General features: G+C 37.7%; 1 protein-coding gene across 14 annotated transcripts in view; it reads right to left on the bottom strand.

Annotated features, from left to right (window-relative positions):
- gapvd1 (GTPase activating protein and VPS9 domains 1) overlaps nt 1-15,124 on the bottom strand; it is a 145,201-nt gene that overhangs the window by 53,931 nt on the left and 76,146 nt on the right. For 11 of the 14 annotated variants that reach the window (XM_087998409.1, XM_043720193.2, XM_087998408.1 and 8 more), the window contains 5 exons: nt 13,260-13,452; nt 10,046-10,126; nt 6,224-6,384; nt 1,294-1,423; nt 725-850 (listed from right to left, as the gene is read on the bottom strand). In XM_087998409.1, the coding sequence (XP_087854535.1) occupies nt 725-850; nt 1,294-1,423; nt 6,224-6,384; nt 10,046-10,126; nt 13,260-13,452 (691 nt within the window). The remainder of the gene's footprint in view (nt 1-724; nt 851-1,293; nt 1,424-6,223; nt 6,385-10,045; nt 10,127-13,259; nt 13,453-15,124) is intronic. The other 3 variants (XM_087998413.1, XM_087998411.1, XM_087998414.1) reach the window with 1 other exon arrangement.

A 15,124-nucleotide genomic window follows, 5' to 3' on the forward strand; every position in this document is an offset into this window, starting at 1 on the left:
TACGGCATACCTGTCTTCATTAGTCAGGGCATTGAGTATAAACAAATCAAGTTGAAGTTGTATAAAACATTGGAGAACTGTGTGCAGTTCTGGTTGCCACACAACAGTAACGATGTGGAGACTTTGGAGAGGTTGCAAAAGAGGTTTAGCATGATGTCGCCTGGATTGGAGTCTACTAGCTGTAAGAAGAAGTTGGTCAAAGTTTGTTTTTGTCAAAGGTTGGGGGTGACCTGATAGAGATATATTAAAAAATTGAGAGAAACATGGAGAGGGTGAATAGTCAGAGTCCTTTTCCCAGGGTAGACATGTCGAATATCAGGGGAAATAGGTTTAAGATGAGATGGGAAAGTTTAAAAGGGTATGTGTGAGGCAAGTCTTATTATGCAGAATGGTAGGTGTCTGCAACATGCTGCAGGGGTGTGGGGAAGGTTTGGTCGAAGCAGATACAGTAGCAATGTTAAACAGGCAATTAGACAGACAAATGAACAAGCAGGTAATAGAGGGACACAGACCATGCGCAAGCAGATGGGATTAGTTTCGAATGGCATCATGATTAGCACAGATACGATGAGTTGAAGGGCCTATTCCAGTGCTGTACCATTCTATATTCTAAGTAGAATACTGTGCAAGCAACTAGGGAATCAAGATTAAATAAATCATTGATTTACAACTGTTTGGTTGACTGAGCTTTCAAAGTGCTTTGTTACCATTCTGTTTGACTTACCTTGTTCATGTTCCAAAAGCTGCAAAGCTTCAACACCATTACTTCCAGAAGGTCCTGCTCCAAGTTCAGAGACTGATTCTCCTTCCAGGTCGAGTGAGGATACAGAATTTGAGCGGTTTGAAGGTCCTGTTTGGTGGAAATATTGACAGCTAATTTAAAATATATGATAAATACAAATTTAAAGAGATAGAAAAACCTTAGATGGCTGACCAGTTTTACGAAAAGATTCAAACAAAAAGCTAAGTTTTGATGAAATTCTTATAATGTGACAGCAGGGCAACTAAGGAAGAGCTTAGAACAAAATTGTGAACTTAAGAATTAGTAATAGAAAGCTGTGCCACAAACGGCAAGCCAAGAGAGAGTACACACCAAAGAATTCAACTTCAGAGTGACACAATTGCTGGAAGGCAAGAACCGAGGGTGGAGGAAGCTGAGATACGTTGAGGCAAAATCATTCAGGATTTCAAGAGGAGAAGAAAATTTTTTACAAGTGAAGCAAAAGGGAACTAATCCCAGCAAGGTCTAGGGTAATGGAACTCAGTATTTAACTAATCCAAGAAAAGTCTCACCTTCTGATATTCCCTCCAGATTATCACTACAGAGGGAAAAACGCAGAGTTTTATCTGGTTTGCCATGCAGTTTTCCATCGTCTGCAGGCACTTCTCCCTGCCCACTTTCAGCAAGCTGCATGCTCAACACCTGAACAAAATAAATATATGAGGCAAGAAGCATTTAAAAAAGCTATGATTTGGCATTCTTTTGTGGAAATATTCTTTTAATGTTATTTGCTTATAAATTGGATAACTTAATATTTTCAGCACAAAGCTCATATTTAAATTTAAATCACTGATGATTTAATTATTTTGAAGCACAATACATTATATTTGAATTACCTTACAATAGCTATGAATTTTATGATAGATAAACCGATCACTTAATTAATCAAATCTAAACCTCTTCGATACTATTGTAGCAACTATATTGGTTTGGGATTGTCAACTGACTAGAGAACACAGTTATATTACCACATTTTTCATGCTGGTAGCACTTAGACTGTCTGTAATCATCTGAAATCGCTTATAAACACAAAAATCAGTGAGGGTCTTGTGGTGTAGTGACAGTACCTCTATCTCTGGGCCAGAAGATCCAGGTTCAAATCTCACTTTAGGATGTGATGACCATGAAGGTGTGTCATAATATGTCAAACAGCTTGATAAAAAATTTAAAAGATGCCACGACCATATTCCCAAATTAGCTATCACAACTGCCTGAGGTACAATGAATACTTAATGGGACAAAGGCATTTGGATACTCTGAAGATTTGAAAGACTCAATATAAACAGGTTCATTCACATGAATATTAAAACTCATGGAAGAAAACAAATTAAATTGAATGTTCAACCTGGTTAAAAAAAGTTTCAATAAATTATTATCTTTTTGCCGTTGTTACCTATGTCGAACAAATAATTTTATGACGAGATAGCAAAACATGAGAGTTCATGTAAGAGTAACTGATATAATTTCAGACAAGCAGTTATATAACTGGAAGAATTTTTCAGCCCAAACTATTTCATATCCTTCCATGCTGATTCTTTGCTGTAAAGGAAATTCAAAAAGATGTTAACAAAACGGCCACTAGGTGGTGCAAATAGCATCTTCCACTCAGTCCACAAATTGAACAGTCTGCAATTTTGTCTGCATCAATCAATCAATGCATATGTAACACTGTTTTTTTTTGACATACAAAGTTGAGAAGCACATGCAAGTTTGAAGGTGGAACTACAATAACAGAATTTGATGGGGATAAGGACACTACAGTTGCGGGTAAAAAAAACTACACAAACAACGTCAATATACTCAGTCATGGGCTGTGCATAGATCAGATTGTTGGATGTTGAAGTGGACTTGATGTCTATTCTGACTTTAAAAAAAATCAAACTTTGAAAATGGTCAGCAAAAATTATTAGTGTCACAGGCTTTGTTTAACCTCTCGCATCATGCCAGCCTCAAATCTGCAGAAATTTGTTTTGCCTCGGTTCAAGGAATAATAGGTACAAAATAAAGAAGAATCGCACATCTCTAGTTTTGGAATTAACTGATGCAGCTCTGCTTCTCATTGATCACTAATGTATCATTTGTCTTGAAATGATTTGTGAGAAAGCACAGGTGTTTTTACTATAATTAGAAAGTTAGCTTTACATTCTGACAACTTTGCAATTTGTGCAGTCAAAATAATTTTGAACAATTCAAATTGTGTATCAATTCTTGAAGCATAACTGGACTTTTAAAATCAAACCCTCTAAGATACTAAAGGTGATGTGACATACTTCAGAGTATCAAATCTCTTTTCTCTTTTAGTTGTCTAATCCACAAGTTTATTAGCTTAGAGGATAGACAAGCAAGCAATCCCCAAAATCAACTATTTCCATTTGTAATGAGCTAATAGGATATGAACAAGCAGCCCGGGATTAGCTTTCAATTTTATCTTCCAATGCTTATTTCTTCAGAAACAAAGAGTCATGAGTCACAGAGACGTACAGCATGGAAACAGACCCTTCGGTCCAACTCAGCCATGCCGACCAGATATCCCAACCCAATCTAGTCCCTCCTGCCAGCACTTGGCCCATATCCCTCTAAACCCTTCCTATGCATATACCCATCCAGGTGCTTTTTAAATGTTAAGTTTACCAGCCTCCACCACTTCCTCTGACAGCTCATTCCATACACGAACCACCCTCTACTGGAGAAAAGTTGCCCCTTAGGTATCTCATATCCTTCCTCTCTCACCCTAGACCTATGCCCTCTAGTTCTGGACTCCCCCACCCCCGGGAAAAGGCTGTCCCCCATAATTTTATAAACCTGGAGGTTACCCCTCAGCCTTCAATGCCCCAGGGAAAACAGCCCCAGCCTGTTCAGCCTCTCTCGACAGTTCAAATCCTCCAACCTTTGCAACATTCTTGTAAATCTTTTCTGAACTTTTTCAAGTTTCACAACATCATTCCTATAGGAAAGAGACCAGAATTGCATGCAATATTCCAAAAGTGGCCTATACAGCTGCAACATGACCTCCCAACTCCTATACTCAACACTCTGACCAATAAAGGAAAGCATACTAAACACCGCCTTCACTATGCTACCTTCCTGCGACTTTATTTTCAAGGAGCTGTGAACCTGCACTCTAAGGCCTCTTTGTTCAGCAACACTCCCTAGGACCTTACCATTAAGTGTATAAGTCCTGCTAAGACTTGCTTTCCCAAAATGCAGCATCTTGCATTTTTCTAAATTAAACTCCATCTACCACTCCTCAGCCTAGTGGCCCATCTAATCAAGATCCCTTTGTAATCTGAGATAACCTTCTTCGCTGTCCACTAACACTACCCCAGTTTTGGTGTCATCTGTAAACTTACTAACTATACCTCTTATACTCACATCCAAATCATTTATATAAAAGACAAAAAGTAGCAGACCCAGCACGGATCCTTGTAGCACTCCACTGGTCACAGACCTCCAGTCTGAAAAACAACCTTCCTCCACCACCCTCTGTCTTCTACCTTTAAGCCACCTCAGTATCCAAAATGGCTAGTTCTCCTTGTATTTCATGAGATCTAACCTTGCTAACCAGTCTCCCAGGGGGAACTTTGTTAAACGCCTAACTGAAGTCCATATAGATCATGTCCACCACTCTGCCCTCATCAATCCTCTGTGTTACGTTTTCAAAAAACTCAATCAAGTTCGAGAGACATGATTTCCCACGCACAAAGCTTAATGACAACTCATGAGAAAACAATCTACCTTAAGTAACAAAGAACCCCAGGTACTATTACTAGCATTTTTTTTTTTGAAACTTCAAACATTATATTTCTAGGTCCTATTTATGTACAGTTAAGTTTACTTTACATTATCAACTTGTGAATTACATAATCTACTGCATCCATGAAATGACCCATATTTCAGCAGCTCCTCATCACAACCTTTATTTAATCCTTCCAGTCTCAGCTGTTCATGACAAATTCCTCATCTTTTGCATTCTCCAAGGTTGTCAGACAGCATACCTTTAAATACCGGTTGCTGTTCTTATTTACATCACAATACTAATAAATCAAATAGGTCAGGGAAAATAATTTTAAAATAATTAATTTTCTGCTTTTGTCAATAATGGTTCCGAAGGCCTCCTGCTGAATAGGAGTATCTGAGGCTATGATAACTCAGAATTAAAAATATAGTCAAAGTTTATTTCTTGAAATTTCAGAAGGCAGAGACATTTCTCAAAACTTTTGACCATTACATTTTTGCAACCAAACTTCCCAATATACAATATTAATCCACACAAACTCAACATCTCCTTCTCAGGATGTCAGTTTGCTCGCTGAACTGGAAGGTTCATTTTCAGACGTTTCATCACTGAAGATGATACCTAGTATGGTGAAGAAACGTCTGAAAAACAAATCTTCCAGCTCAGCAAACAACCTGCATCCAGACCCTCAACCTGAGCTATAAATTTAAAGTAGTTCTGGGATTTATTTATTAATGAACCGAAACCTGCAACCCATTCTAAAAGATGAAAGACTTAACAGCAATCTAGGTTTGTTCAATACATCATTTCAGTTGCACGACACTAATCTTTTGCTATAAGTTCTGTGTCTTATGGTTCTGCTCAACAACTACCCGATGAAGGAGCAGCACTCTGAAAGCTAGCGCTTCCAAATAAACCGTTGGACTATCACCTGGGGTTGTGTGATTTTTAAGTTTGTCCACCCCAGTCCAACACAGGCACCGCCACATCATGTCCAACAGATCAGAATCTAATCATCATTCCTTGACGCTCAATGGCATGACCATCCTGAATCCCCCATTATCTACATTCTGGGTTTTGCCATTCACCAGAAATGGAACTGGAACAGCCAAGTATGTACTGTGGCTACAAATGCAGGTCAGAGTTTAAGAATTCCATGCCATGTAACATTTTCTGTTTCTGCAGTGCCATCCATCAAACACAAGTAATGAGTTTGATAGAGTATTGGCCACTTGTCTGGACGAGTGCATCACCAACATCAATCAGGATGCTTCCTATTTGACTGGAACCCAAGCCATCACCATGAACATTCACTCTCTTCATCAACACCACACAGGAACAGTGGTGTATACCATTTGCAAGATTCATCACAGTAACTCAAAGCTCCTCAGACATCACCTTCCACACCCTTAGTCTCAACCATCTGGGAGAGAAAAGGCAGAAGCATAGGACCATCATCACCTGAAAGCCACTCTCCAACCTGACTTGGAACTATATCACTATTCCTTCACAGTCACTCGGTCAAAATTCTGCAAATCCTTTTTCAAAGCAGCACTGTGAATGTCACTGAATCCCATTGATTACAGCAAGTCAAGGTGGCAGCCCACTACCGTTTTCTCTAGGGCAACAAGTATTGGGTAACAAATGCCAGCCTAGCCAGCGATGTCCACATCCCATTAACGAATTTTTAAAATAAACTGTTGTACCTCATTTTCTGACATCATGCCAGGTGACATCTGAGAGGTAATGCCCAGTGAAATAACCAATACTTCTTCAGGATGGACCTCCTGCAAAGGCTCCTGGCTTGAACTTTCATGGTCGAAGTGTTGCTCTTTTGCTTCATTTGTCCGGCCCCTATTCCTTCCAGCTGCAAAATAAATTAGCAACCAATCAGCTCAAGTCTCAACTTATTCAAATTACTAAGAATACAGATGATTTAACAGAGCTAAGCTCCACTTTAAAAAAAATTGCACATAATAGAAAGTAAATACAAAAACCTCAATGTAAATAACTATCACTCAACTAGGCACATCACAGATAGGAGACAGTGAGGTCTGCAGTTGCTGGAGATCAGAGTGGAGTGTGTGTTGCTGGAAAAGCATCCAAGGAGCAGGAAAATCGACATTTCAGGCTGGAGCCATTCTGCTCCTCGGATGCTGCCTGACCTGCTGTGCTTTTCCAGCAACACATCACAGATAGGCAAGGCGGCTAGTAGCAATGGAGTGCCAAGACACTGGTGCTTCAAAGATATTGTTCACAATCAGCTCTTGGGAAGATTTGGAATGGATAATAAATTTCAAAGCTTGAATTCTTGCATTCTCAGCAAAAAAACATTTACTCAATATAAAAGCATCTTCTTTGAGACCAACTGTTTGACTGATGATTTTATTTTGCATAGGTAGGTGAAGGACATCATGTCTTTTAGACAACCTTGTGCACAAATGTCCCCCCTCGAGAGGAGGTTTCCTTGTGCTTCTGGGAGAATTTGAACTAACTTGACTGTAGATGGAGATCAGCATATAGAAGTAGGCAAAAAATAAGGTGCATTAGGTGGAAGTGTTGGACAGTACAGAAGGGAGTGACATATTAGAAAAGGAATGGATGAATAAAGACAAACAACGACAAGATTACAAAATACTTAGGTAAGTAGTGTAGTGAATGTTTGTGAGCTACAGACATAATTATCAATGTGGGAATACAAAGTAATGGCAATAAGGGAAGTCTAACTTAAAACTGGAGAGCACTGGACACTTGGCATATAAGAATGCCAAGTCTGCAGAGACGACTGAGAAGGAATAAAGGAAGATAGGTAGGTTAACAATATAGATCAGTACAAGAAATTGCAGTGTTGGAAAGAGACTGAAAGAGACAAAGACAAAGACAGAGTTTATCCAGTGACAATTCAGAAGAAAATCAGACTACTCGAGGTTAATCCATAGTCCTATTTGTCAGACAGATAGAAATCCCACATCTGCAAGAATAATCAAGTGCTATTACTGGGACTTCAATTGGTTATGAAATTGAAGGAGTGCACTGTACCTTTAAGAAAGAGTGAAAGATGGCATGCACCTGTCAGGCACAAAGTGTATTGGACAATTTGAAGATGTAGCATTTGAGCTGTAACTTAGATACAGGAGCTCTTTTCACAGCAGTCTGAATTTAACCAGTTTACATTATGACCCAAGACACAAAAACCAAAACAAAGATCAATTTTATTGTTTTGACAACATCAAACCAATGAGACGATCCAACATTTTGGGGTATAACGAGCAGGCATTTTGGACAGCTAGCCAGAGAAAGAGCACCTTCTGCCATCAACAGACGGCCCGCAACCCTCTCTCTAAAAGCTACCTTTGTCACATGAAAAATTTGTACAACAGACCCAAGGAGATTAACAGAGGAGGACTGACACTGCTGTCTGGTTTTGAAAATTGATTTGCTGTAAATTTAATAGGGGTTTTATCAGACCAGTATATTGTTATAGAGTGGGAGGTCGATAACAAATCTTTCAGACATAGAAGGCTCAGAGTTGTAAATAGTTGTTGTTTATGTTCACTTTTGGAATTAAAGGATAAAATTGTTATTTTTTCTTTAAATAATGGAATTTGGGGTAGTCCTCAGTCACTCCTACTTTAGCAGATTACGAGGCGAAGTGAGCTTTTCTGTGATGTTGGTTTAATTAGGAGGATTTACCCAGTGTCATAACATAACTATCAATTAGGATAACATTAACACTTAAGCTAGGGAGTTGGGGTGGGTTCCAAAATGTGATCACGAGAATTTCCTTCATCAGCATTGTCTCAGCCTAAAATTGGCAGATGTAGGTGGATCACAAGTGTAATTCAAGTTCTGCACAGTAGATTGACTGAATAAAATGAATCAATGATTTTGTTACATGTACTTTACAGTGAAAAACTTTCAATTGTCACGACAATACAGCTCAATTTTCATTGTTTAAGAAACAGGGAAATATGAAAAGATATAGCTTAAAAAGAGAAAAGTCCATCTATGTTCAAGTTGTGAGCCAGCTCAGAACCACCACTGCCTTGCCTCCATTACGGCAGACCCAACTAATGTCGAAGTCATTGATGCTCAGGCACCATCTTTTGCTGCTGGGCCGATTGACCTCTGCAACCGCCTGCGCCAGACACAATTAAGTCTCTCACCATAGCCCACCTCAATGTTGCCATGATGCCCTACCGCAGGACCCAGCCAATGACAAAGCTGCCAATTCCCGGGCATCATCTTTTGTTGATGGGCTGACTTCATTGAGGTCACCTCACGGACCACTCCTCCCATGATCCTAGCACACTTAAATATCCATACTTTACAAAATCAGATTGGTATTTAGATGCATCACTTGAAATATTCAATGTAATTTTATAGACTAAGTCAACCATTTTGATGTTTCTTCAAAACTGGCTTGGCAACACTTAATGAAAATATTTATTAAATGGATGTCAATAATGTCTGAAATTGTTGCTAATTATTGTCCTGAGTGTATGCAGCTTTAAAAGAAAGGAAACCAAATGCATGTTAATTACGTCGATTAAAAATCATAGCCACTGCTTAATTACGTTTACACTTTCTTTTTTCATCTAAATGCAATCGATAGCCAACAAAGACCAGTGATAAAGTCATTGTTTGTTATAGATAAAACAGAAACCTCAAATCATATAGTACAAAAAGTGGCCCTTCAACCCATTAAGACTGCACCAAAAATACACTACCATCAGCTACACTAGTCCCCATTTTCCCACAAAGGCCCATAGCCTTGAATGTTATGACACTTCAAGTGATCACTGAAGTATTTTTTAAAGGTAGTGAGGTTTCCTATCTCAAGAAATAGTGGTGGATGCAGGTACAGTTACAATGTTTTAAAGACACTTGAATTAGTACACAAATGAGAAATGTTTGGTGGGATATGGGCAAAGCACAGACAGGTGGGACTGGTTTAGTTTAGTATTATGGTTGGCATGGACTGGTTGGACCAAAGAGTCTGTTTCCCCATGCTCTATGACTCCTCTTCCAGACAGTATATTCAAGACTCCCACCACCCTCTGGGTGAACATGTTTTTCCTTAAATCCGCTCTAAAACTCTTGGCTTATCTTTAAAATTATGCCCTCCTTCCCCCCTTGTTACTGACCCTTCAGGTACCTCACTTATTCAGCCTCACTTTCTGGTTGAAATGCTCCATCCCAGGTGATATCCTGGCAAATCTCCTTTGCAATCTCCTCCAGTGCAATCAACTCCGAACATTTTCTTCTTTTCCCAGCTTAAACCTATCTCCAAATTTCATGGAATTTGAACTGATTTTAACAAGTATTTTGCCAAAATTTTTACACTATTTTTCATTGCATCTCATAAACAGATCAGTTTTCTATGCAGTGGTCACAACTGAAAAGCACCCAGAATACAAGACACTCAAAATGCCCTTTAGTAATTCCAGTAGACTATATAATATGTTCAAGATCTTGACAGTATTCTAGCATTTCTGGAAGCCTCTTTGCATGAAGGAGTTACCCACCAAATGGAGTAACAAGGGGAATGTGAGCAGTCAGATTTGTAGCTGAAGTATCCCAAGCAGTAATGGCTGCTAATTGTTGTCCTGAGTGAATGCAGCATTAAAAGAAAGGGAAACCAAAATGTTAATTAACTAAATTAAAATTCATAGCCACTACTTTTTAGTATATTTATATGCTCCTCTTCATCAAAACATAATCAATAGCCAACAAATATCAAGAATAAAGTCAACGTTTCCAATAGACAAAATTCAGAGCATGTCCTGATCCAAACTTTTTTCAAACAGTATTTAAAGGTTCATCTGCAACATCACGTCTAACTTGCATCGATTTGTGAGGATATCCCAGTCAAAACGGGACATAATTAGCACAAGGCTGTTTGCCAAATCAAAGAAAAATAAAAAGGAAGCTTTTTTCTTCACATATTATTAAAAGTGGTATGATTGCAATTGTCAGACTTGGCAGGATGCACTCAAAATATAAACAAGCACTGATCATGCAGGAAATGTTAGAAAATCAGCTGCAATTTGTGAATGCTGGATTCAGCCAACAACTCAGCATGCATAACAAGCATAAGGAAGGAGTTTTGTTTCACGAAATGAATATCACATGAATTACATTGTTCCTAGCAAATGAGTTAAAGCAATTCTGACAAAGTCTCCAGGAAGAAGAGGGGATTGGATTTGTTTTACTTTCAGTTACACATTATTTTGTCAGCATACGCAAAGCAGTTGTGATGCTGCCAAGAAATATTCTGTTTGATTGAAGTTCTAAGTAGAAATGTCAAACATTTAAAGATGAAAAAGCTAAATTAGTTTTCTTCACATTGATTTCAGTTGGCATATTATGAACAGGAAAAAACTAGACTAAAACATTACATTGCTAATCATTTGAAAGTTGCAAATCTAAGGTCTGATGCTTTGTTTTAATTTGATGCATGAATGGAAGCTCTGCATCATATTGAACGAAACTGGATTAGAAACAGGGCAAAATGAAACAGACATTAAAATTTATAGTTTCAGCTGACAATAATAGGATTTGAGGGAGAACTGAAAATAAAAATTGTTAAAAAACAGTGATCAATTCATCAATAAAACAAGAACAGGACTGAAGGAAGGTCACTGATCTTGAAATGTTGACTCTACTTTTCCTCTACTGCTGCCAGACCTGCTGACTTTCTTCAGCAATTTCTGGTTTTGTTTAAGAACAGGCCTGATCCATGTGTTTTTGCTCCGATCAGCAACGGGAAAACCATCATTGACCTGATCGTTGCATCACCATATGGGGAAGTTAGATTGTATCATTGTTCCTCAGCTTGCTGGAAACTAATGGGACAATTGTATGGTGATTATATTAGTACACCGATCAAGAATAAGTTTGAAATTCGTCAGGCTATTTGCCAAGGAAAATAAAAAGACCTGCTGCTTTGAGAATTTGAAATCATTAAGAGAAACATGTTTATTATTAAGTGTTAGAACAGAACTTGCTAAAATTAACCCATTATCCTTACTTGCCTTCATTAAGTCACCAATCACACACAAATTTAGTTCCCTCTTAATTGTTCTCTCAAGGCATCATCAGGACAATGAGAGGGGGCAGCAAATGCTAACCTTCCCAGTTCTGCTCACATCCCAAAGAATGAAATATTTGAAAAAGGGATGGGCAAAAATCAAGTTTAGCTGGGTTGCCCTCTCAAAAAGAACCACATGACATATGGCCATTTTGCGACGGAGTTGGACAGCAACCATGCAACCACACCCCTATACAAATCAGTGTTATTAAAAGGAGAGTAGAAATCTTAACAGAAAGCAACTATTTAAAGAAAACACAAGTGACCAAGAAATCTTGTTTATAAATACACCCACTAAAAGTCATACTGAGTCATTATTAGAAGTGTGCAAGATAAGCAAACAAATTTACTTATGGTAAGGAGAACGTATGTTAAGTGATTTCATGATGGAAACAGTTAAATACAGTCCCTGGCAACCAGTAAAAAGCATGATAACATGAAGAAAATGCTCCAAAGGCAATTTGCTTGCTCCTAAACATCTTTGAATATGTGAATGCAGAAAGGATTCTTATTCATCAAGAAACAATAACGATACATTTCTTAGTGATGGACATGCTACACAGCCCAGGTGAGCACGTCCTCCAGCTTTACAACTAAACCATTTACATTGAAATGAATGAACGAGAACATAAATTTGCAAATTTGTTCAATGTATTATCTAAAAGCAAAGCGTTGCTAGTCAATACACACCACATTGTGTGGTAACATTAAACAAGAAACCTGCACCCAAAGGATAATCATATATTTGAAGTCTCGATTTATAAGCAGATCTTTGTCATTTTTTTCAATTGAAAACGTCTAAATTATAAGTGGAGGTTTCAAAGATATGTAACACTTATGTATCAAGAACGTGGCACTTATGTATCAAGAACCAGACACTAGTATCAAAACCAAACACAAACAAGGCTGATGTTTGGAGCAATTGGTACAGAAATCCCAAAGTTGCCTCCAGTTAAGTACACTATGTCCTGTTGCATAACTGAAGAAAAACACGGGGTGCAGGAATCACCCTTCTGACTTATTATAAATTAAACGATGAAAAAAGTGATATCTAATCTAACCCAAATCTTCAAACTTTGTAGGTACGTACTTCAAATGTCATACACAAGTGTTTTTTTTTAAATGAGGCATTCGACCAGTGCCACACTTCAGGTGGAGTTCTGGATTCCCATTTCTCTTTATCTAAAAATATTATTCATTTCCCTACAATCTTGTAGTAACCACTTGAAAAATATGTCCCTTGGTTACTGATCCATTCTTGGGGTTTTCTATCCACTTTATTTAGGCCCCTAATTTTACACAGCTTAAGCAAATCATTCTTTGGGCTATTCTGTTCCAAAGTAAACAAGACATATCTATCCAATCTTTCTTCGTAGTTGCAAAAGATAATTTCTGACAACATCCTCAAATCTCCACTTTTATTGTTTTAGTCTCCAAATCATGAGGAACTTAACATTCTTTTCACTTTCATAAGCAACACTTTTAATCTTACGAGCAAAAAATAAGTATTCTGCAAAATTCTGGTACAAAGCACAAACGTATATATCCAGAATACTTAATCAATGTACCTAAACAATATTTGACATATTGCATTGCAAAATTAAAGCTACACTCCTCATAGGTTCAAGTAAAACAGCTGCATCTCGTACCTATTTGAAGTCTATTTTTTTTGTTGGCTGGAGTAGTTGCAGGGGATAGCTGGGGTGTGCTGGAGGGAGTCAGCTCAAGGCTATTGCTCTTCCCTGCTCTGGGTTGAGGAAGATTAATGATAAGATTCTCCAGAGCCATCTTGTCCTCTTCTCTTAGCAGGTCCCTTGACTTTACATGTCGTGCAAAATTAACCTTTGAAAAATAAGTTTAGTTTTAATTAATAAAAATAACTATTACATTTATTGCAAGCCTATTAAGATTCACCAAATTGCAACAAGCTTCAGTGATTATTGCTGATTGAGAAAAGATTACAAAGATTGTAAAGTTTACAGGAATGTTTTTTGCTTTATCCTTTTCACCTTGGCCAAATTTATTTCTGTTTAAGGCTTGTGCTACATTAGTTTCAGACTGGAATCAAAGGTAAAAGACAACAACGTATTCTCATCTTCTACCAACTATAAAATGACAACGGGATAAACCCAGAAATAACTCAACTGGTCACATCCGTGTAATAATTTTCTCTTCAAGAGTGTGCTGGATATGATTGGCTATCACTTCAAATGGTCTGGCAACATCTGACAACACCGCAAGTAATTAAATCAGTGGCATTTGGATCTCATTGCAGCCAAATGCAATGTCACCAAGTTTGTACCTAATGAACATAGATCAACAACTTTCTAAATCTAAAAGCGAGCAGCAAGGGAGGTTCAAAGAGATGTAGAAATCTATTTGCAAAAGGTGAAAATGTTTGGAGGACTTGAATACAAAGGACTGTAAATCACACTATAGCAGTATAAGGCCCTAGTGAGGTCATACTTGGAGTACAAAGTTCAGTCCATCTCTTAAGGAAGGTCTATTTGTCTTGGAGGAGCGCCCAGTCGATTTACTAGAATGATATCTGGACCTCAAGATTGAATGATTTGGAGAAATTACACAGATCATCACTTTAATCCTTGGAAATTACAAGATTAAGGATTAATTTGATCAACTTTCCATGATATTAAGAGGAAGAGGTTAGATAAATAATTAGTTAACCTTGTTGAGAAACACAGAATGAAACAGTATTAGTTAAAAACTATACACAGGTCTTTCAGAAGCAAGTTACCAAAAATCTCAGATGTTTTGAACTCTCTTTCACAGATGATAGTGATACGGAGTCAACTTTTGATTTTAATTCTGAGACTGACAGATTTACATTAGGCGAAAGTATTCAGGGCTATGAGGAAAAGTATAGATCAAAGATTGGCCATTATCTGTATGAATGACAGAACAGTTTGAAAGGCTAAATTGCATATTCCTGTTCTTATGTTCTCAATTGATTCTTACTTCTAAACTTATTTTAAGAGGATGATATGTGTAATCTTTCTACTTAAAACTGTTGGCAAGCACAATTTAGAACCTACAGCACAAAAAACAAGTTATTCAGCCCAAGTAGTTCGCAATAGTATTTATAATCAAAATATGCCTCTACCCACTAGTTTCCATCTAACCCACTCAACAAACTTCCATTCCTTTCTGCTTCATGTTTATATAGCATCTCCAGACCTGCAGGTATCCTCTTTTAAACATTTAAAAACTATTCATCTGAACTTCCTGTCTGCTCTCGGTTACTAAACTTCAATGTGGTAGTACTAACTATAGCTGCCTGCAACACACTTGCTCTGAAATTAACTGAATGCCAAACTTCTTAATACAGAGCAGTGGAAATCATTACTTATAGTTAAAATACCCAGATTAAAGTTTCATCTCCTGCTTTATAATTCTATGTTCAATTTTTTTGCATATTGAAGTAATAAGAACAAGAAATGATAATGCATAAACATATCTAATTAATGCAGCAATTGGTAGAATCTTTGATGCTGGT

Source organism: Chiloscyllium plagiosum, unplaced genomic scaffold, assembly GCF_037043375.1.
Source record: "Chiloscyllium plagiosum isolate Xiang-an unplaced genomic scaffold, Cpla_swu_hap1 HiC_scaffold_21, whole genome shotgun sequence".
NCBI classification, from domain to species: Eukaryota; Metazoa; Chordata; class Chondrichthyes; order Orectolobiformes; family Hemiscylliidae; genus Chiloscyllium; species Chiloscyllium plagiosum.